The following is a 24,798-nucleotide window of genomic DNA, read 5'->3' as shown; positions in this document are numbered from 1 at the left end:
TTCCGATTTTTTTCTTTTTTTTTTTTTTTTTTTTTTTTTTTTTTTTTCTTTCTTTTTTTTTTTTTGAGAAGGAGTCTTGCTCTGTCGTCCAGGCTGGAGTGCAGTGGCGCGATCTCGGCTCACTGCAAGCTCCGCCTCCCAGGTTCACGCCATTCTCCTGGCTCAGCCTCCAGAGTAGCTGGGACTACAGGCGCCCGCCACCTCGCCCGGCTAATTTTTTGTATTTTTTTAGTAGAGACGGGGTTTCACCATGTTAGCCAGGATGGTCTCGATCTCCTGACCTCGTGATCCGCCCGTCTCGGCCTCCCAAAGTGCTGGGATTACAGGCTTGAGCCACCACGCCCGGCCTGACTGTATATGTTCTTAATTAAGAAATCTGTTACTCTTTATTTTTACTATTTTCTGCGTGAGCATTAGAATCACCTTGTCTAGTTCCAAAAGATCCTGTTGGTATTTTTATTAGGATTTTGTCTAGTTTATAATATGAAGTAACTTAGATTGGCCTTTTTTTTTTTTTTTGGTCTCTTTCTCATGAGCTATTAAAACCATGTCACCAAGCCACCAGATCTTGGCAGATGGCCTTTGGGAGCTGCTGGCCTCAGGGCTTGGTTTTCTCTTTAGTCTCATGCTTTTGATTTAGACCTCTGAGGATTTTCCTCACTTTCTTGCCGGTTTTCTCCATTTAAAGAGATATTTTTAATATATTATTTCCATTTTAGGTGTGCATAGTTGCATACAGCTGTACATACACACTCACATATGAGTGCATATGTCTTGTGAAATCTGAATAAGTTCTAAGGATTGTACCAACATCAGCTTCCTGGATTTGATATTTTACTATAGTAGTCCAAAATACTAACATCAGAGGAAGCTCAGTGAAGGGTGAATGAGACCTCCTTGTATATTTCTTTGTACCTTCCTGTGAATCTAAAATTAATTCAAAAATTTAAACCGTAATAAATCAGGGACATCAGGTAAGGTCCTAATGATATTTAAAGAGATACTTCAGACATCCTTCAATGCAGCAAACTGGCTATCCTGAAACATCATCCAATGTTAATACATGTATAGCTTTGTATAACCACCACCAATCAAGACACTTGACTGTATCATCACCACCCTATGTGCTGTCCATTTAGAGCAACACCCTCTGCCTTGTGTCCACTGCCCCCTAAAACCGTGAATCTCTTCTCTCATTCTATAATTATGTTATATCATGAACATTATATAAATGGAATTACATAGCATATATTTTTTGAGTTATTTTGTGTGTTGAATCTGTGCTTTTTAGTGAACAACATTTAATACTTTTGAGATTTGCTTAGTAATGGTAGCACTTTGGTGTAGCAAAGAAAATGTTGAGATTTTGTTTTATCTTATTCAGTAGGTTTAACTTGCCAACATGTAAGTCATGCTATCAGTGTGAATCATGTAAAGAGAGCAATAGCTGAGAATCTGTGGTCAATTTGCTCAGAATGTTTAAAAGAAAGAAGATTCTATGATGGGCAGCCAGTACTTCCTTCTGATATTTGGTTGTGCCTCAAGTGTGGCTTCCAGGTAAGAAAAGTGTTATTTATATGTGAGTTTATCTGAAATATTTTCCTTAAATGCTTATTGTGAGCTGGACTGTTGGTCATGCATAGGGGTTAAGATAAATTTATTCCAATTTAGATAGAAATTTTCCAAGAATGAACTTAAAAATGATTGTTAAGGTAAAGTAAAAGGTATGCTATGTTCAGAAAGTAATCAAGTGTGGTTTATAAATACTTGCAGAGGGAATTCAACCTATTTGCAGTAGTTCCCATATCTGGACCAGTCTTTACCTTTTGTATTTACTTAGGAAATAGATCCACCTTTCAGATTAATTTTTTTCTCTCAAAACAGATTTTTCTGCTGCTTTTGCAAAATAGTTTAAAATCTTAAAGTTTAGAAGTTATTAATACCTGTAATAAATTTTCTAATGAAATTAAAAGTATATACTTTTTTCAAAAAATAAGAGAAATCTTCATTATCTCACACAAAATGTCCAGAAGTAAGGCCACTTCAGGATTAGTTAATTTAATGGAAAGAACATTAAAAACTGAGGTTTATTCTATTCTCTGCTCTGCTATCCTCAACCTCATGGTTGTGTTCCTCTTTAAAAAAGAAAAAAACCTTTCTGGAAAGATTCAGCAGATTTGACTTCCCTTCATGTTGCATTAACCAGAATTGCATCTCATTTCTTTACTTACCTAGTGAGGGAAATTGCTGATTGGTCTGTGTCTCAGTAGTTCTCAGTGGGTTGGGGTGAAGTTGTGTACAGGATTGGGAAATGTGTGTTTGTGGAAGGGCACCACTGGCCTGCCAGGATGCTGGGTGTTCCACAGTGTGCCAGACAGTGTGTACATTTTTAAACGATAGGGAAATTAACTTTGCCCATGATTGTTTTAGGTAAATACTGTATATTGAAAAGCATGTTAACCTGTTTGCAAGAAATTAAATTTAATGAGAATCCATATTGCTTTTTTGAAACTTTCTCCTCTGGCCTGAAATTAAAAACAGAACAAAACTTTTCAGTGTAAGTGTGAATATAATTTAAGTTTTGATTAATTTGAAACAAATATTTGTAAGTCATACAAAATAGCATTCTGTTCATCTTCAGGGATGTGGTAAAAACTCAGAAAGCCAACATTCACTGAAGCACTTCAAGAATTCCAGAACAGAGCCCCATTGTATTATAATTAATCTGAGCACATGGATTATATGGTAAGTTAAATTTTGTTAGTTCTTGTGTCCATTAACCACCCCCCCCCCAATTTTTTCTTTAAGCTTTTAAGGTAAAATATTTAAAGATGTTCTATCAGCTTATGGTTTTTTAACCTGAACACAATCTACAGGATACCTGAAGAAAATTAACATTACCTATGAATATAAAATTTAAATTGGAAAATTTTTAACTCTCTACCTTTTTTTGTTGTTGTTGTTGAGACGGAGTCTCACTCTGTCACCAAGGCTGGAGTGCAGTGGTGTGATCTTGGCTCCCTGCAACCTCCGCCTCCCGGGTTCAAGCAATTCTCCTGCCTCAGCCTCCTGAGTAGTTGGGACCACAGGCGCACGCTGCCACAGCTGGCTAATTTTTGTATTTTAGTAGAGATGGGGTTTCACCATGTTGCCCAGGCTGGTCTTTGAACTCCTGAGCTCAGCCAATACGCCCTCCTCAGCCTCCCAAAGTGCTAGGATTACAGGTGTGAGCCACTGCGCCCGGCCTCTCTACTTTTCTCTGATATTTTCCTTTTAATATTAAGAAAAATTCTTTTTAGTTGATTTTTTTTGGTAGTGAACTTGCTAATACAGAATTCTAGTGTTGTAGAGAAGGAAGATACTTCAAGCAGTCAGGTCATTTTCTGAAGGGAGAAGGAAGAGCTGGGCATAAGTAGCTTGTAAAAACTTTTCAGGTCATTCTGCTATTTAATCCTGGTTGAGAACCTAGTCCAGTTTCCTATGTTACCTGTAAGGAAACTATGTAATATTTACCTTTTTGTGGTTATGAAGTAAAAATCCAGGTACTAAAACAAGTTTTTTTCGTGGGGCGCGGTGGCTAACACCTGAAATTCCAGCATTTAGGGAGACCACAGTGGGTGGATCACTTGAGGTTAGAAGTTTGAGACCAGCCTGGCCAATATGGTGAAACCCTGTCTCTACGAAAGATACAAAAATTAGCTGGGCATGGTGGCGCATGCCTGTAGTCCCAGCGGCTCAGGAGGTTGAGGCAGGAGAGTCACTTGAACCCGGGAGGTGGAGGTTGCCACTGCACTCCAGCCTTGCTGATAGAGTGACACTCCTTTTCAAAAAAAACCAAAAACGAGTTTTTTTTATTTTCTAGTTTCTTATTAGCGTATCACACTGTTTCGGTGGTATAAATGGACACTATGTTGAAATGCTTCCTCTGTGTTTTACAATAATATTCCACCTTGAATCTATGGACTCCTAAGGGTTCCTTGAATGAATTTTCAGGAGTCCTCAGATTTTCTTTAACATAAAAATGTTTTGTCTAAAATTAATATAAGGGTATTTTAGCTGACAGAAGAGGTCATCATCTTTAATATAGCCAGAAGAGTTGGGCACCTGCTGCATTTGTGTTTTTCTTTGTTGTTGTGAGTCCCGAGTAGTAGTATTGGGGAGAATGAGGAAAGGTCAGAGGGAACTTAATATATAAATGATGCATTGGAACCAAGGGAGACAGCAGTAGTGCCATAGTGCGGCAGTTCAATAAGGATTTCACTTTAGTGATCTCAAACTCTAGCTGCATCAGAATCTCAGGGAGATCTTACTATGACAGAATGCAGGATCCCAATCTTAGAAATTCTAATTTAGTAGTTCTGGGGTGGAGGGGCCAGAGAATTTGCATTTAACAAGCTCCCAAGTGTTGCCAGTGCTGCTGGTCTGGAGACCACAGTTTAAGAACTACTGAATTAGAAAAAGGTGGGTAAGAAGATTGTGAAAATGTAAGGTAGTACTGGTGTAATGCATTATGTTTTTTTGCTTTTTTTTATTTTTTTTTTTGAGATGGAGTCTCACTCTGTCACCCAGGCTGGAGTGCAGTGGCGCCATCTTGGCTCACTGCAACCTCTGCCTCCCGGGCTGGGAGTAACTGGGATTACAGGTGCCTGCCACCACGCCCTGCTAATTTTTGTATTTTTAGTAGAGATGGTGTTTCACCATGTTGGCCAGGCCGGTCTTGAACTTCCAACCTCAAGTGATCCTCCTGCCTTGGCCTCCCAAACTGCTGGGATTACAGGTATGAGCCACCATACCCGGCCATAATGCATTATGTTTATAAAACACTTTGAACACTTTCCAACATATGTTCTTAAATGATCACTGGATCTCATGAGGATAAAGGAAACAGGTAATTATAATATAGAGAGGAAACAAATTAATATGATGTATTAATGAGTAAACTTAATTGAGGGTAGTTTTCTGAATTGGAATGTGCTTTTGAAAATGTCTTTCCTAACCCTCTACCTCCAAATAAGCATCCAGCAAAATAAAACAGCTATCTCTTTGAGTCTTACCCATCTCTATATGTAATCAAGCTAGAAGCCTGGCAGTTATTTTCTTCCCCTTTTTTATGTTATTTTATTTTTTAGCCTGTTAACAAAAGTAGACAGAATGGTATAATGAATTTTCCCATACCCATCAACCAGCTTCTGTTGTTGTTGTTGTTGTTTTTCCAGCTTTAAACATTATCAACTCACAGCAAGTCTTGTTTCATCTAGGCCAGGATTTCTCGATCTCAATACTCTTGGCATTTGGACTGTTAATGCTCTTGATTAATTCCTTGTTGTGCTGTCCTGTACGTTATTGGATGTTTACCAGCATCCCTGGCCTCTACCCACTTAAATGCCAGTAGTGGTCCTCTCTCCTCTTACCAGTTGTCAGAACCAAAAATGTCAAATATCCCCTAGGTGGCAAAATCACTCCTCATTGAGAACGGCAGTGATTCTCAACACCAGCATTGAGAATTGCTGACATTGTCTCACTCCTCCCTACCCAAGGCAGTTATTTTGACACTTCCCTTTCCCTCCTCTTTTATATCTAATTTGTTACTGTTTCTACCTGCAAATATATATAATGAATGCCCATTTCTCTGCAGATCGTCTGCTACTATACTAATCTGTTTCTGTTCATAATGCCCTCCAATCTAGTTTTATCACATTAGTGAGAGTGATGTTTTTAAAGTGTAAGTTGAGGCTGGGTGTGGTGGTTCACACCTGTAATCCCAACACTTTGGGAGGCCGAGGAAGGTGGATCACTTGAGGTCAGGCATTCAAGACCAGTCTGACCAACATAGTGAAACCCCGTCTCTAATAAAAATACAAAAATTAGCTGGGTGTGGTGGTGCATGCCTGTAATCCCAGCTACTGGGTGGCTGAGGCAGGAAAGTCACTTGAACCCTGGAGGCAGAGGCTGCAGTGAGTTGAGATTTCACCACTGCACTCCAGCCTGGGAAACAGAGTGAGACTCTGTCTCAAAAGTAAAAAATAAATAAAGTGTAAGTTGGACCATATCATGGCCCTGCTTAAGAACCCTCTCATGGCATTTCATTATAAACTGCCAAAGATAAACTGCCAAAACTTTCATTTCAACTGTAAGGCTCTGTATGAATTGTCCCCTGCTTATTTCTCTAGACTTACCCTGTACCTTCCGGGTACATTTGTATACAAATACATTTGTATTCCCTCCCATGTAATTTAAGACAAAAGTAACTGAATGCCAACTTTGTTATCTGATGTGCAAAATTATTGAGAATATTTTCATAATATTTTCTTAAATTTTATATTTTTTCAGGTGTTATGAATGTGATGAAAAATTATCAACGCATTGTAATAAGAAGGTTTTGGCTCAGATAGTTGATTTTCTCCAGAAACATGCTTCTAAAACACAAACAAGTAAGTTAAGCAATTATTAAAGGAATCTGTGTTAAAATATAGTATTTCATATAAAGAGTTCAGAAATTCAGAAAGAATACTTTAGATTTCACTGTGACAGCCTAGTCAGTAATTTGAATAAAGATATTATGAGTATTGACTGGGTGCAGTGGCTCATGCCTGTAATCCCAGCATTTTGGGAGGCCGAGGTGGGCAGATCATGAGGTCAGGAGTTTGAGACTGGCCTGGCCATGGTGAAACCCTGTCTCTACTAAGAATACAAAAATTAGCCGAGTATGGTGGCACGTGCCTGTAATCCCAGCTACTCGGGAGGCTGAGGCAGGAGAATTACTTGAACCCGGGAAAGGAGGCGGAGGTTGCAGTGAGCCAAGATCACGCCACTGCAGTCCAGCCTGGGCAACAGGGCAAGACTCCGTCTCAAGAAAAAAATACATATATATTATGAGTATCATGCATTCTTAGGTGGCAACCTTGATATGTTTATGTAACCAATGTGAGAAACTGAAGTATGTCGTGTCTAGATCATGGGCTTTGAAGTCAGTCCTCATAAGTTTGAATTTAGGCTTCCCCACTTACTGGCCATGGTCATTTTTATTGCTTAGTTTTCTTATTTATAAAATTAGGATGATAATTCTGTCTTATGGAATTACTATGAGGCCTAGAGATAATATTTTCTAAAGATTTAGAAATAATGCATGTAAAAATACTTGCATAGTACCTGTATTAGTCTTTTCTCATATTACTATAAAGAAATACCTGAGATTGCATAATTTATAAAGAAAAGAGGTTTAATTGGCTCACAGTTTCACATGTTGTGCAGGAAGCATGCTGCTGGCATCTGTCCAGCTTCTGGGGAGGCCTCAGGAAACTTTCAATCATGGTGGAAGGTGAAGGGGAAGCAGGCACGTCTTACGTGGTGGAACAGGAGGAAAAGAGAGATGAGGAGGTAGTACTCACTTTTGAACAACTAGATCTTGTGAGAACACACTGACTATCATGAGAACAGCACCAAAGTGATGGAGCTAAACCATTCATGAGAAGCCCACTCCCATGATCCAGTCACCTCCCATCAGGCCCTTCCTCCAACATTGGCAATTACAACTCGACGTGAGACTTGGGTGTGGACACAGATCCAAACTATATCAGTACTTGACACATATGTATGAAATGGTGTCTGTTATTTGTTACATAATTGCAGCATAGTTCTGACACTAACTACTGGGAGTTAGGCCAGACTTCACAGGCTAAGGGCACAGTTGCCCACAGGACTGCCCTCACTTCAGACACTAGCTGCAGGCTTGAGGGTTCCTAGGCCACCGAATTTCTGACCAACTGTCTACAGATTTGGGGGTTCCTACCATTTCTTCAGGGTCAATGATAATTTACTAGAATGAGTCAGAGAACTCAGGAAAGTGCTGTACTAACAATTATAGTTTTAATATAGTAAAAGAGGATACAAAACAGCCAAAGGAAGAGACGCATAGGACAAAGTCTGGGGAGGGTCCCAAATGTGAAGCTTTTGTGTCCACTCCAGAGGGAGTGAGGACACACTCTCCTCACCCTCCCCAGCCCACACATTCGTGTGCACTGATATGCACAGAGTATTGGTAACCAAGGAAGCTCACTGGAGTTTTGGTGTGGAGAGTTTTGTTGGGATTTCATTGTGTAGGCATGATTGATTGAATCATTGGCAATATTGATTTAACTCAGTCTCCAGGCCCCCAACATTCTAATCACATGGTTCGTCTTTCTGGCAGGGCCAGGCCCCATCCTGATTCATCTCTTCAGCATAAACTGTCTAGGGGCCCACAGTGAGTCACTTTGTTGACATAAACTATCAAATATGGCCTGAGGGACCCATTATGAATAACAGACACTCTTGTCACTCTGGAAATTCCAATGATTTAGAGGGTACTTCCCAGGAACCTGGGGAGAAAAGCCAGCCAGATCCTTTATTATACAACAGTAACGTATTATATATTATGTATTTCGTTATTGTATACTTCGTTACCTAACAAATACATACTATATAATATATGTTAAGAGTGTAGGATAACAGTTTCTTCATCCAAAAATAGTAAGTGCTTCCCACATGCCAGGTATTAAATTTTATTTGGTCTGTAGTATTAACCAAAGTAGTTTTATCTTGCCCTCTAGGCATTTAGATTATAGTGTGAGCAACAGGCAAAAAATGCAAATATATAATGACTTCTGGTAAGTGCTACAAAAGAAAGGAACAGATTGCAGTGCTAGGTAATGATATAGTAGTCACAGTGATCAAGAAAGGCTAATATTGCAGAAATGTGGTTAGGAGAGAGTGCAAAGAGATGAAGTTACGAGGTGGGTGAGCTGGTCATGAAGGATACTGTAATGAACTCCACGTTAAGGAATTTTTATTTTATTGGAAGTGTAATGGAAGTTACTAAAGTGTTTTAAGCAGGGGGTTATCACGGTAATTTCATGCTTTTTTAAAATAAAGATAACTGATTGCTATGTGGCACACAGATTGTAGGGAGTTAAGCCTGGGGGTGGGGAGATCATGAAGAGGGTTAAGGAGGTGATTGTGATGGGGCAGGTGAGAGGCTGATACTCTCATGGGGAGTGGGTGGATTATATGTAGTGAGGGAGGCAGAGTGAGAGGAATCAAGTATTAATATAAACCTCAGGTTTTTCATTGAACAACTAGGTGAATGGACGTGATAATTTTGAGTTTCCTTTGAAGCAGAATTGAACTGCTTAATAGGTGGCATCAGAAACTGAAAAGCTATGTAAAACTATAGTTGCCAACTGTTTTCTATAGCCCAGTGTACAGCTGTTTTTGTTAGCCATTGCCCTAATGAGACAGTAATGGTGAAGGAACTGGAGGAGGAACCAGAGAAGGTAAACTCAGGCTCCTGGACAGCAGTAGAAATGATTAATTTGATCACTTATTCATTTACTTATTCAACAAACATTTATTGAATTCTGTTCTGCACCAGGCATACTAGTTGTAGCTCCAATTCTGCTCAAATAAAGAACCAGGAAAATATGGTAGTGAAAGACATGTAATACTACTGGAATTGAAGTTGGTCATAATACTGTTTGCTGAAAAATGTGCATTAAGTTTCCTTGGCCATATAAGAAGATAGGCAAGGATATGATGGCATGGGTGATGAAAGTACAAGTTTAGAAATTATTTTGTCTGGATTTTTTTTTTTTTTTTTTTTTTTTTTTTTTTTTTTTTTTTTAACCTTAGAGGTTCCCTAAGGTTGAGTACAAAGCCAGTCTGATTTTCATTCAGTTTTACAGATTTCTTGAATGATTATTACAAGAAAGATGCTAGGAAGGGAGCATAAAATTACGGTATGATGGAAGGTACATGGCTTTGAGGTTGGGCACGGTGGCTCATGCCTTAAACCCAGCACTTTGGGAGCCCAGGGCGGGCAGCTCACTTGAGGCCAGGAATTGAGACCAGCCTGGCCAACATGGTGAAACACCGACTCTACTAAAAATACAAAAAAATTAGCTGAGCATAGTGGCACTTTCCTGTAATCCCAGCTACTCAGGAGGCTGAGGCATGAGAATTGTTTGAACCCAGGAGATGGTGGCTGCAGTAAGCCGAGATCACACCACTGCACGCCAGCTTGGGTGACAGAGTAAGACTCTGTCTCAAAAAAAAAAAAAAAGACAATAGATGGCTTTGAGTCAGGGGGTCTGGCATTCAGATTTGACTGTTGCTGCATGTGTGACTCCAGGCAGTTATCTGTTTATCCAAGCCTCATTTTTCCGTAGTACTTTATATTTCCAAGGTGCTTCAGGGAATAGAGATTGATAAGACAGTCCGTAAATCTTTAAGAGGCTAAAGATCTGAAAGAAGGTGTGAGATTAAAAAGTAATGATATGCAAGTAGAGTAAGTTTTCTATTTTAAGTAACAACCAAAGTCCTTCAAATATCCAAAGAGGGATATAATGTTCAGTTGTAGGAACTAAAAAGGAATCATGGATGAGCTGGCTTTCAAGTTGACCCTTAAAGGATGAACTTTGGGCAGGTGAAGATGAGAGAAGAAATCATTTCAGGTGGTGGGAAGCACTAATATAAGCCTTAATTGTGCTTATGGAACCGTGAGATAGCACCTGGAATGGTTGGGAACGGGCTCTTGAGGTGGTTTGAGAGTGAGTGGAGCTTTCAAAGTTGGAGAGATACATGGTTCTTAGTTTAAGGCTTTCGGTGGTTCTAGGGCAAGATGTTATTATCCTTGTGGGTTAAGCTACAGGATCTCTCAGGCAAGTTTGATTTAAAATAATATTCCTTGGCATTCTAGAATAAGTTTTTGGATATAATAGTTTGTCATACTGTGTCTTGTATGCGGCTTCAGTATATTTTTATAAAATATTTGGCAAATCAAATATGAAAGTTGTTATTTAGGTTTGCAAGAATGCTGGATATGATTTTGCAGTAATCTTAATGGTAATCGTGAAGATTATAGCATTGTGAAAACACCTATATGTGATAATTCAAAAGGAATACGAAACTGTATTATTGTGTTTGGGTGACAGGATAAGTATGATTTTAAAAGATTATTTTGTATTTTGCACTAAGTAAAATAGTTATCAAGAAGAAAGCCCATGCCTGTACGTTAAACACATTTTGAAGTTAAGCATGACCAGACATTTTCTCTCTCTCTCGAAAGCATATCACTAATTCTTTTGTTTTTTTCTTCCTTTACTTTTAGGCGTCACTATCCTAAAATCAGATAGTATGTGGGTGGCTCACGCCTGTAATCCGAGCACTTTGGGAGGCTGAGGCTGGCAGATCACTTGAGTCCAGGAGTATGAGACCATCCTGGGCAACATAGCGAGACTTGTCTCTAAAAATAAAAATAAAATAAATAAAGTAAATACTATGAAAGATAACTTTTTCAAAACAAGAGTTTAGTGAGAGGCACTGTCTTACATTTTTACAAGTCTCAAGTGTCTGGCTTAATAGAAAGTGGCTGGATTCTCATATCTGCTTCTGCATTTAATCTTTTGTGATATCGCCTGCCATATGGCCTCTGGAGAACGGCACTGTATAATTGAGAGTGAATGAAAGTAAAAAAAAAAAAAAGGAAATAAAATCTTAGGCTTATTATGAAAATACTTTTGACCTTAAGTACCCTTGAAAGGAGGAAGTTGCCTTCCGACCCGCTTTGAGAAGTGCTGAACTGTAGCACATTTGTCTTTATACTTTCTGTCTTCAGCCTTATCCATTAAGGCTCAGCTCAAATTCTACTTCTATGATGCTTTCCCTTATCTCTTTTTTGCCACTCAGTGTCTGTGCAGCACACTTTAGAATCTAATAACACACTTTTTTGATTTTCATATTTATGTTTGTACATGTCTTATTTTCTCTCAAGGCTGTAGGTTCCTTGAAGACTAGACTCTGGGTTAGATTCTTTTTTATTTTTATGTGGGTAGACAGTAAATACTTGCTGAATAAACCAAAGAGAATGTGACCAGTTTTTATTGAGGAAGTAGATAGATAAGCTTTGCACTTTCACCCCAATCCTAAATATTAATATCAAAATATTTATTCAGTCTTTTAATATCTTTGAGTTCCTGCTTTGTGCCAGATACTGCATTAGGTGTTAGAAATGCAGTAGTGAATGAGACAGATCTACTTCCTAGTTCCCATCGTTACTGATCTTTTGGTCTATTGAGGGATATAGACAAATTGCACTTAGTTATACTTGCCTGTTTAAATAGTGCTGTGATGGAGCAAGTACCAGGGACCATGTGAACACTTTGGAATAGTATCTAACATCGATTGGAGGAGCCAGGCCAGTTCTATTTAGAGGAATAATCCAACTTAGTTGGAAGCAGAAGAATATCTAGAAATTATCTGGGCAAAAAGGGAACGGATTGTGTGCTCCAGGCAAAAAAAATAGCTCATTGATGAGAGCTCGATAGGTTCAGGGAAGTCTAGAGAGCTGAAAAGTTGAGTTTTGTGGTGTAGAAGATGGTGAGAGGTGAGACCTGAGGTAAGTAAGAACAGGTATTTAAGGGCCTTGTACAGATAGAATTTGTTCTGAGGGCAGTGAGGAACCACTGTTAAGTTTTAAGCAGAGAAGAGGCTGATCAGTGATTTTGTATCTTAGATCTCTTGGATTGACTTGTATGGAGACAGTTAGGAATGCCTATATATGTAAAACTGCCCATTTATTATGTTAATATCAGTTTATCATATGACAGTAAAGTTTTCTAAGGCAAATGGTTAACTGGAAGTTAGTTGATTTTGAGAATAAACTGGCAAGCTAATTATTATTTGGTTCCTAGCTAGGGGAATTGTAGGGCAGCAAGTTGTCTCTTTTTACTTGCTCTTTAAAGATTAAACTTCTTTTCAGCTGTAGAAATGAGCAGATTACATTAATACTACATGACTGGTTTAGGTAATTGCATTAAGCAGTTGAGATGAACCCCAGCTCAGGTTCCCAGAAGAATGCTTACAGCTGTGTAGATTTCACATCTGATGTTAGGATTTGCTTATAGAAACAAAACTCCCTCTACCTCCCCCTTCCCCATACATGTAATAAAAAGGTAATATCTAATGCAAGACTGAAAATGGGCAAATAAGCATTTTTGTGAGTCCCACCCAGATATAGGTATTATTAAAAAGTAAACCAGAAAACTTTGGAGACAGTAAAAAAAATCAGTGGTTGCAAGGAGTTGAGGAGAACGGGTGAATAGGCAAAGCACAGATAATTTTTTAGGGCAATAAAACTACTCTGTATGATACTCTAATGCTGGATCCATGTCATTCGGCATCTGTCCAAATCCATAGAACGTACACTGCCAAGAGTGAACCCTGATGTAAACTATGAACTTTAGGTGATAATGATGTGTCAGTGCAGGTTCATCAGTTACAACAAATGAACCATTCTGGTGGGGGATGTTGATAAGCGGGGAGGCCATGCATGTGTTGGGGTAGGGGGGATATGGAAAATCCCCATTAACATATGCTCAGTTTTGCTGTGAACCTAAAACCTGCTTGAAAAAAAAAAAAAATTTTTTTTTAAAGTGGGCCAGTGTCCTCTGAAAGGCTCATGAGATTTCTCACTTTAATAGTCTTTTAAATGTCACGAAGTGTTCTACACATATTTAGAGAATATAGGAATTCCTGGTGAAATAACGTAGTTGAATATTGGTTTATTTTTTGTGAAATAGATGACTGACAATCCCATGTTCTTTTCTAAACCAATACATTTGGCTCATAATTTTAATACTGATGGGATGCCATTTTTAACAAGATTAAAGAGAAGACAAAATACTATATCTTGCTGAATTTATTAAGCTTGTGCTCCAGGTATACAATAGACATGAATTATGTGCGATTTATGAAGGATGAGTTTGCTGTACCTTTTTTTTTTTTTTTTTTAGTAAAAAAGAAGGGGGTGGTATGTTCAGGATCTGAAACTCCATCTGAGGATAATATCATGACCTGTTTCAGTAACAATTTGATTATTTACTTAAAAAAAAAAAAAAGGTGATACACGCTGGGCACATGTATGGCTTATGCCTGTAAGCCCAGCACTTTGGGAGGCTAAAGTGGGAAGATTGCTTGAGGCCAGTTGTTCGAGACTAGTATGGACAACATAGCATGACCTATCGCTATTTATTTTTGTCTGTTTTTTTAAGAGGTAATACAGTTCTCTAAAGTGACAGTCATGTTTCTAAGAAATTTGCATTTTCAAAAATAAGCACTAAAATAGTTGTTTCAGTGTATACAAGGGGCTAGGCTCAAAAGATAATGACATTTTAAGAGGAACTTATTTTACCTATGGGGTTTTTAATTTAGGGTTCCTCATCTGAACTACAAAACACAGTAAAATTATTAGAGTGACGTTTATTCTCAGTTCTCCCAAAGATGTCACATAATTAGTACCCTTCCAGATACATAGGGAGAAGTTAATTGCATACAGTGGGTACCTACGATGTTAGGGCCTAATTTTTTAAGGATTCATTTGAGAAGGGCTGCTACAAACTATGATTTAAAACGCTATAAATCCAAACACAAAACACATGCAGCAATTGATTACATACAGCTTTTACTTAAGAGTAATGGCTTTTCTATTAATATCACCACTGTCCTTTTGTTAGTGTCTTATACTACTGTCACACTTATAAATTGCACCATCTTTATTATAACAGAGAGTAGATAATGTTTAAGTGTGTGAATTCTGAAGCTAGACTGCCCAGGTTTGAATCTTCCCTCAACACTAACCAGCAGTATACCTCAGTTTCATCTTTGAAGTGCTTCAGTTCTAACACGGGGACAGTTATCAGAGGTGACAATATAAGGGAGATACACTCTGAAACTCTAAATGCAAAATAAGTTCTCTTCCCCCTTGCCTATGGAAAGAAAGGGAAGAACCAGTGTTCCCCACTTTTGGTTTAACCAAGGCAATTCACAAAGGCACCTTTGGGAAAAGAAAGACACCAATTTAATGTTGCTTCACCACAAACCCACTATTGGTTGTTTTCAATTTTCTCCTGTGATAAAGCTGTATCTTTGTGTATTTGCTCTTTTATTTTGTAGGTGAAAAATTTTTGGAATTTCTTGGCCAAAGTATAAATTTTGATTACCGTTGTAAAACTGCCCTCCAGAAAGCTTGTACAAAGGGTGTAGTTGACAATAGTGCCCATAATTCCATATTTAACTTTATTGTTCAGTTTTGTTTTGCCATAATGAAGTTTTTAATGTCATTGTTGCCAGGTCATTAGTCTTTTCTGTTTTTAACCTTTGGGGTCATGCTTTGAAAGTCTTTGCTCTCCAAGATTCTAAAGATACTCACCTAAAATTTGCTGGTACTTTGAGTTTTTTTATGTTTATGATTTAATATCCTTGAACTCAGTTTGTTTGTTTGTTTTCTGAAACAGAGTCTCACTTTGTTGCCTAGTTTGGAGTGCAGTGGCATGATCTCAGCTCACTGCAACCTCCGCCTCCCAGGTTCAAACGATTCTCCTGCCTCAGCCTTCTGAGTACCTTGGACTACAGGCAAACACCACCATGCCCAGCTAATTTTTGTATTTTTAGAGACAAGGGTTCACCATGTTGACCAGGCTGGTCTCGAACTCCTGACTTTAAGTGATCCTGCTGCCTTAGCTCCCAAAGTGCTGGGATTATGAGCGTGAGCCATCATACCCGGCCTTGAACTTAGTTTTCAAAAAGATAGTGATAGGATCTGTAAGTGTTGAAGTCATTTTTATGCTAGAAAAATTTGAGGTAATATCTTAAGATTTTTTTAAGAGTTCTTAGACAGGTTGTTTTGTTGTTCCTATTGTTTTGTTTTGTGTTTGCTTTGCTGGTATTTCAACCAGTTTTGTCTTCGAAGACTTGAGGTACATACAAAACCTATCAGTCCTACTCAATCAGCTACTTTTTGAGGACTCAGATTGTAGGCTTAAAGGTAAACTACAGAGATGTGTAAGAGTTTTAAAACTTAAAAGTGCCAGAAGTGTGCTCTCAATGTTCTTTGCATTCTAGGTTGATACTTTCTTTTTATATAAAGGATGACAGTGTTAGTAATATAGAAGTGATAAGTAAATTAATTGCTTTTTATTTTTTATTAGTTTTGATTTATTTCCCAAGGTGAGATAAATCCCTTTTAATAAAATAACCTAGCCTGGAAACTCTGTGATTACCTTTTTGACTGTATGGACCACTTTTTTGTAGGTGTGGGTAAGCCTTTACGAGAAGAAAATAAATGATAATAAAAATTTTGTATAGTTTGTCTTTATTGTCGTAGCAGCTTTGTCCTCTTTCTTATACCATACTTAAAAACATCTCGAAGTTCATTCCTTATTGTATTTGGTTCTGTGTTTATAAAGGAAGAAGAGAGTTTTTAATATGATCTAAAATGTTTGCACTGCCAGATTGAGAAAAGCTTTGTTATCTCTGAAAACAAAATGATCAAAATAGTTCTTCAGTAGAAGCTATAAATTGCTTTTTATTAAAACATACAGGCTGGGCGCCGTGGCTCGTGCCTGTAATCCCAGCACTTTGGGAGGTCGAGGCAGGGTGGATCACCTGAGGTCAGGAGTTCGAGACCAGCCTTGCCAACATGGTGAAACCTCATTTCTACTAAAAACACCAAAAATTAGCCGGGCATTGTGGTGGATGCCTGTAATCCCAGCTACTCAGGAGGCTGAAACAGGAGAATCACTTGAACCTGGGAGGTGGAGGTTGCAGTGAGTCGAGATCATGCCATTGCACTCCAGCCTGGGCGACAAGAGCAAAACTCCGTCTCAAAATACATACATACATACATACATGCATACGTACATACATACCTGCATGAATGTCAAATAATTGAGACTGATTCAGACATCCCTGTTTTAAACTAGAATTATAAACTCTCAGTTGACAGCTTCTTAGTAAACACATGTACTACAAGTATGTTTAGTTTCCAAATGCTTTCCTGAGATATTAGTTATCATAAATTTAAGGCTTGGCTGAGCATGGTGGCTCATGCCTGTAATCCCAGCACTTTGGGAGGCCAAGGAGGGTGGATCACCTGAGGTCAGGAGTTCAAGACCAGCCTGGCCAACATAGTGAAACCCCATCTCTACTAAAAATATAAAAGTAGCCAGGCATGGTGGTGTGTGCCTGTAATCCCAGTTACTCGGGAGGCTGAGATAGAATTGCTTGAACCCAGGAAGCAGAGGTTGCAGTGAGCCAAGATTGTGCCACTGCACTCTAGCCTGCACTCTAGACTGAGACTCCGTCTCAAAGAAAAAAAAAATTAAGGCCTAAAGTCTCTGCTGTTCACTATGTATCAATTCTTTATACTCCAGTCATAAATAAGAAATTGGGTGTAAAGAGTTACAGTGGTTCATATAGTGCCTGATACACAAAGGGCATTGATAAATCAATTTAAGTTGTTACATTTTATAAATGTACAACTTAGTAAAATTTAAGACTGGCACTTTTATTTTAAGTAAAACACTTAAATAACTCTTAGAGATGTTATTCTGGCCAAGTGCGGGGGCTCAGTCCTGTAATCCCAGTGCTTTGGGAGGCCAAGGCAGGCACATCACTTGAGATCAGGAGTTCGAGACCAGCCTGGCCAATGTGATGAAACCCCATCTCTACTAAAAATACAAAAAATTAGGCATGGTGGTGTGCGCCTGTAATCCCAACTACTCGGAAGACTGAGGCACGAGAATCACTTGAACCTGGGAGACAGAGGTTGCAGTGGAGCTGAGATCACACCACTGCACTCCAGCCTGGGAGACAGAGCAAGACTCTATCTCAGAAAAAAAAAAAAAATTATTGTATTTTCTAGTTAAATTTTGTTATCTGTTTAATAGCATAATTTTTAATATTTTCTCACAGACTTACATGTAAAAGTCAACAAACAGACCCTTGCCACTTGTGTGAAGTGGCTATTTAACCATGAAATAAACTCTTTTTATTGCCATTGCCCTGTGGGTATGTTCTTTCTGGCAGTGCTGTCCATATTTGGTGGCTATGCATGGAGAGCCAGGTGGTGCTGAAAAGCATCGCACAGTGAAGCGTGGATATATCTAGGTTTGACATTTGTCATCCCTTACTGCTGAAGGGAGGGGGAAAAATCTGTTTTTCCATATGTTTATGCTTTATTTTGCCTGCAGTTTTGTCCAGATGGTCTTATGAACATTGTTTACTTTGGGATGCCATCCCAGATGTTTTGAAAACTGTTGGATAAATGTGGCACACAGATACATAAATCATTTGCATATTATGGTTTTTAAAATGTTATGTGTCTTTGCAAGATTAAAATATAATTTATTTCCAGGAGTATTTTCCCAAGTGAATAATGTGTCTGTGTATATATGTATTTTTTAATGTTTTTTAAAACAGGCCCAGTGGGCGTCATGTGTATATATATTTCATAAGTATATAAAACATACATAGTTATTATCTGTAGGTTATTTCTTCCAGACATTCTGTTTTCATGTTAATAAGCTAAAAAAATATTGTGGCAACACTTACTAAGAATGTTAAGTCTGTTTCATGTTTTGGAAGAAGCCAAAAAAAAAGATATTTTTGAGGAGTCATATTTGTTTAGGGTTGCATATACCCAAATCTGTAAGAATCTTGTCCTACTGTCTTTTATAATTCTTCTCATTGTACATAAATCACTGAAGAGAATTTAGGTGATAAAATGACAATGAATTTATAATCAGAAGATTATCATTGTGACCTTGGGCAAATCACTTAACCTGTTGGAGACTGAGTTTTCTAAATGTAAAATCAGAGTTCACAGCCTGAAAAAATTGAGTAATGCTTGGATTTAATTTCTCTCCCATCTTAAATCTCTCAGAAATCACTATGAAACCACCTATTGGCAACAGCAGTAATGAGAGTCTGAACCCTTCCTATTCTAGGTTCTATGTACAGGCTCAGATATAAACAAGAGGCAGACTGTTCTGTCTGGAAACCCAGCCAGCATCCATATCAGGGTTCCTCTTGTTTGTGTAGTGCTTCTTAAATACTGACTGGCTTTTTTCATTTGCTTTTATATTCATTCGAATACTACCTGGCCTCTTCCCCCTTTTCTTTTTTTCCATGCCTGGTGTTTGTACTTCAGTGACCCACTTCATTGATTGTGCTGGCCTTTGCCCCCAAGCTCTAGTGTGGGGTTTATTTCTTATTTATTACAATATTTGGAGAACAGAAGAGACCTATCTTGCTAGTTCTTTTCTGCTTTAACTCAGGATTCTGGAGTTGGGAGTTAAAAACAACTCCTTAATATCTGGACAACAGATTCCAGTAACAACCAATAACATTTAAAGAATAAAAAAAACCAGGAATAAGGGGGGAAGCCAGTTAATAGGGTTTATAAAAACTATTGCAGCACAGGATAAAAGTTGTTGGAACTTAAAACTCTTTTCCATGAGATAGGTTTGCTTAATGAAAGAAACATCTTCTGCTGGGCGCGGTGGCTCACACCTGTAATCCCAGCACTTCCTGCTCCTTAGAACAGGGCCACTCCCACTCGGGTTCATCTCCTTTAATGCTGTTTACAGAAGTGGGGCAGGTGTCGTAATTTATTTCCTCTTAACTTGTCAGAGACATAAGAAGCTAACCTACTAGTTCTGCTGTTTAATCTTGCAGATTTTTATGTGTTTTGAATTTTTATCATGAGCAGTCCCCCCAGTGCTGTACCCCTTTGGCAGGAAGAGCAATAGTAAGAGACGTTCCCCTATTTCCATCAATCAGCCAAATATTTAAAAGTTAATTAGTAATGCAAGGCAGCATGTCAGTATTGGGTGAAAAAACATGTAATTGTAATGAACTATAAAATCTGAGGGCTGGCCGGCTACGGTGGCTCACCCCTGTAATTCCAGCACTTCAGGAGCCCGAGGCAGCTGGATCACTTGAGGTCAGGAGGTTGAGACCAGCTGGCCAACATAGTAAAACCCTTTCTCTACTAAAAAAAAAAAAAAAAAAAAATACAAAAATTAGCTGTGTGTGGTAGCGGGCACCTGTAATCTCAACTTCCCGGGAGGCTGAGACATGAGAATCACTTGAACCTGGGAGGTGGAGATTGCAGTGAGCTGAGATTGCACCACTGCACTTCAGCCTGGGCTACAAAGTGAGACACCATTTTTTTAAAAAGAAAAAATCTGAGGGCTGAAAGGAATTTAAAAGAACATCTAGTTAAAACTAAAACATTTCAGAACTTGGGAATTTCTTGTCAAACTTCAAATTATCATAATTTTGATTCAGAGAGTAATCTGCTAAATACATGTAGTCACCCATGTCAGTAAATGCTAGAAATTGTTCTTTGTTTTCATATTAGTAAACATGAACTGATAATATAATTTTCTCTTTTTCTTTTGAGACAGAGTCTCACTCTGTCACCCAGACTGAAGTGCAGTGGCCTGATCTCAGCTTACTGCAACCTCTGCCTCCCAGGTTCAAGCGATTCTTATGCCTCAGCCTCCTGAGTAGTTGGGATTTCAGGCGTGCGCTCGAGCATGCCTAGCTAATTTTTGTATTTTTAGTAGAGATGGGCTTTCACCATGTTGGCCAGGCTGGTCTCGAACTCCTGACCTCAAGTGATCCACCTGCCTCAGGTTCCCAAAGTGCTGGGATTACAGGCCTGAGGCACCGTGGCCAGCCTAATGTAATTTTCAAATCTGCATTAATTATACAAATCTGTAAGCACAAAACATGCACTTATGTGTCATACACTTAGGTATTTTACTTTTTGTATTACAATGTGGTTCTGTTGATTTTTTTTAAAACTTTTAATATGAACATTTTCAAATTCACAGAAATGTTGCAAGAATAATACAAAAATTGCCACTATAGGATGGTGATTTTCCTAATTCTGTCATTTGTTCTATTAGCTGGCATTCTCTTGTAAGGAAGTCTCTTCCCTACTTTTTCTCACTTAAAAAATCTGTTACCAATTCAGATTCATTCTGTGAATAATAATCTATTATACTACCCTTACTTATTTTTATTGTCAAATTATCCTGAATTGAACCAGCCTGGTCAAAATCCCTGTGTATTTTGACTTATTCCCAATCACACTTTTTGAGCACTTCCTTATTCTCTGGCATGGCAAAATATTATGGAATCATTTTGCATCTTTGCTACCCTGGGTTAAGAATCAGCCTTTTCCCCTAGAAGTCCTTATTTCTTTTCATGGGGAATGGTATTTAGAAGTTAGACCTTTTATACTTGTTCTCGACTGTTCTTTTACATTTAGTTTTTTAATTCATCTGCAATTTATTCTGTAATACAGTGCGAGATACAGATCTGTATACTAAAGTTAAAATTAATTGCTCTAGCAATGAAATATAAAACCAAAGACAGTTGTGTTTATATTCTTCCCCTTCAGGAATACTGATTGAGAGAGACAATCTTATTTAAATTTAATTTTAAATAATGTATATAAATCATGTTAAATGACATATTTAACTTTACATCATGTGTCAGTTATTTTTTATCTAACTTGTAGGTGCATTTTCTAGAATCATGAAACTTTGTGAAGAAAAATGTGAAACAGATGAAATAAAGAAGGGAGGAAAAGGCAGAAGTTTATCATCTGTAAGAGGAATTACAAATTTAGGAAATACTTGCTTTTTTAATGCAGTCATGCAGGTAAGAGTCATCAGAAAGCTTTGTAATATGTAAAAAATTATCTTAATTTATATGGTCATTGGCTCACCTGTAGACTGTCAAATGACTGCTAAATGTTCCTCTAGAAATTTCTCTGTTTTCCTTTTGTTTATGCTATCTTGGGCCATTGCCATATGTATACATGTACCTTATTTTCACACAGTGCTTCTGAAAGGTCTTCTGTGTATTTTACCATGGCTCTATCGGTAATAGTGACCTTTACGAAATGTAAAATGTACTCAACTAAATCTTAATATTTTTTGAAATAGACATTTTTGCTATGCTAGAAGAAATTTGAGAGTGTATTCCATAAAATCAGAGGCATATTTTAACTGAATCTGAAGACTTTAATTTTGTTTTCTTTTAGAACTTAGCACAGACTTATACACTTACTGATCTGATGAATGAGATCAAAGAAAGTAGTACAAAACTCAAGATTTTTCCTTCCTCAGACTCTCAGCTGGTGAGTAATAACTGTTTGAATAATAGCTGCTTTCAGATGAGCCACTGATGTTACAAAATCTCTTTTCCTAATTCACAGATCAGTCAACTAAGATAGTAGTCAGGGGGGCTTAAAAAATAATTTAAAAAAAAAAGCATTCTGTGAAAATAATCAGATTTAAAATTTCGAAAATCATAACTTTAGGGTATGTTATGGTTCCAATATGCCATGGATCAAATAATAAAAAGATATCAAGGCAAATTTAAACATACTGGAAGAAACAAAAGAGGTTTGACTTCTATTGAGCAAAATGCCTATGACCCCTATTTTGTAGTTTCTGGTGACATTTGTTTAAATTTAGCATTTTTGTTCTTTAAAGGGAGATGAAATTTTAATAGTGAGCATCTAAAGGCTTTTTGAAGCCTAGCCTGATGATAGATTTTTAAGCTAGTGAGAAAGATGAAAAAAAGAGCAGCCCCTGATACTCAGAAGCTGGCCTGGCACCCACAGTGAGGCCATGTTACTCAGATAATCTCACAGAATAACAATCTGATAGTTGGTTTCTCTGAGACTACAATGAAATGAGACAAAGCAAGGCCACTTCATGATTTCGTCTAAAGCAAGGTCGCTTTGCCATTTAGAAAATCTCAAACACCCTCATTCAGCCAAAATGAGAAATGAATGACTGCTACTTTACTAGTTAGAGATTTATCCTCATTTTAGTCTCCCCCACCAACTGCCACAATATGTAAGATTTATTGAGATGTTCAATAATAGATTTACCCTCGCTTTCTGAGGGCATTCACTCTAGAGTAAACCTCTGCTTCCTGAAACCCACCTTCAGATTATTCAACCAAAGCCTAAATCCTGGGTAGGTTCTTCATAGCGCCCTGTTACTAGGACACCCTGTGGTTCCCCATGCTGTGTGATCTCCCTCACTGGCACAAGTAATAAACCCACCTAGTTTAACGATAGGTGTGTTTCTGATGGACTTTGGCTGGGGGCGGGGAGGGGGGTATTGATACTAGTAAGGATAATTTTAGTGAGAAATTGTTCAGCGTGTGTGTGTGTGTGTGTAAGAGAGAGTATATGTATAACTCATGATCTGACTTTTGAAAACAATTAAAGAAGAGTTCTAAAATGCTTGGCTCTCTAAAATGTTTAGTAATCTTAGATTGTTTTCTCAGTAGGCAGTTTTGAAAGACAGTACTGATATATATATACACACACACATATATATATAGCTTTGAAAGACAGTATTATATATATAACATACTGTTGTATCTATAATAACCTCCATATATATATTTACTATACATATGTTTACCATATATATATGTATGTATAGTCGAAAGGCAGCCTGTAAACATTTCTTGTTCAGCCCCTTAAAAATTTAATGATAAATTCCAATGCCCTATTCTAAATAAAGTGCAGTGAGATCCTTGAAACTACTAAAGGGAAATTATTGCCTAGTCATTTAAAAAGACCTGTTAAATGTGATTTCCTGTTAAATGCGATTGGATGTTGAGTTTAAATATTTGACATGCAGAGCTGTGTCTCAGGATTACTATATGGCAATTCGATACTGTAGTTAATAACTTTAGGTTTGTATCATTCTGACAGGGTAATTTCAATCTTACGTCTTAGATTTTTAGGGCATAAATTTGACCTGAGCTGTGGGACTACTCTTTGAGTAGGTTACTGCCCTTTGAATTGCCAGTTTATCTTTGTCTTTTGTCTATATACCTTTTCTTTCTTTTTCTTTACCTTTTTGTGCTGGCTCAGACCTCCAGTAATGTGTTGAATAGAGATGATGGGAGCAGTCAGCCTTGCCTTAATCCCAAAATTAGGGGCCTTCTCCCATTATTACATATGAAGGTAGGATTTTCAGAGGTGTTCTTTTTTTTTTTTTTTGAGACGGACTCTCGCTCTGTCGCCCAGGCTGGAGTGCAGTGGCCGGATCTCAGCTCACTGCAAACTCCGCCTCCCGGGTTCACGCCATTCCCCTGCCTCAGCCTCCTGAGTAGCTGGGACTACAGGCGCCCGCCACCTCGTCCGGCTAGTTTTTTTTGTATTTTTTAGTAGAGACGGGGTTTCACTGTGTTAGCCAGGATGGTCTCGATCTCCTGACCTCGTGATCCGCCCATCTCGGCCTCCCAAAGTGCTGGGATTACAGGCTTGAGCCACCGCGCCCGGCCCAGAGGTGTTCTTTATAAGGTTGAGGACATTCCCTTCTACTGCTAGTTTTCTGAAACTTATCAGAATGGATGTTGAATTTTGTCAAATGCTTTCCCCACATCTATTGAGATGATCATATGGTTTTTCTTCTTTATTCTGTTAATGTGGTGAATTACATTGATTCCTTTTTCAAATGTTAAACCTATCCTGTATTCCTGTTACAAACCCCAGTTAGTTATGATATTTTTATATGCTGCTGGATTCAATTTAATATTTATGTGCATATCAACAATGTGTTTGGAAACCTTTTTAATGAAAATATTCTTAAAAATGTATATCATGAGTGTATAGCTTGATGAATTTTCACAGCTAACACACTTGTGTAACTAACACCTTGCTCAAGTAACATTACCAGCATCTGGAAGGCCCCTTCAACTTCCCCCTCCATTCACTACTTCCCTAACCCGCATGAGTAACCACTAACCTGGTTTCGAACAGGATAGATTAGTTTTGCCTGTTTTAATACTGCATCTAAATGGAATCTTACTATGTACATTCTTTTGCATTTGGCTTCTTTCTGTCAACATTATGTATGAAATTCATCCTTCTTG

The 24,798-nt window shown here is 38.0% G+C and overlaps 1 protein-coding gene across 1 annotated transcript in view; it reads left to right on the top strand.

Annotated features, from left to right (window-relative positions):
- Positions 1 to 24,798, top strand: part of USP45 (ubiquitin specific peptidase 45) — a 79,705-nt gene that overhangs the window by 6,419 nt on the left and 48,488 nt on the right. Inside the window, 5 exon segments of the mRNA XM_017889827.1 lie at positions 1,385 to 1,557; positions 2,642 to 2,745; positions 6,331 to 6,431; positions 21,407 to 21,549; positions 21,935 to 22,030. Coding sequence (XP_017745316.1) covers positions 1,385 to 1,557; positions 2,642 to 2,745; positions 6,331 to 6,431; positions 21,407 to 21,549; positions 21,935 to 22,030 — 617 coding nt within the window.

The sequence above is a fragment of the Rhinopithecus bieti genome, unplaced genomic scaffold (assembly GCF_001698545.2).
Source record: "Rhinopithecus bieti isolate Rb0 unplaced genomic scaffold, ASM169854v2 scaffold_18624, whole genome shotgun sequence".
Classification (NCBI taxonomy): domain Eukaryota; kingdom Metazoa; phylum Chordata; class Mammalia; order Primates; family Cercopithecidae; genus Rhinopithecus; species Rhinopithecus bieti.
This window is presented reverse-complemented; position numbering and strand designations above follow the sequence as displayed.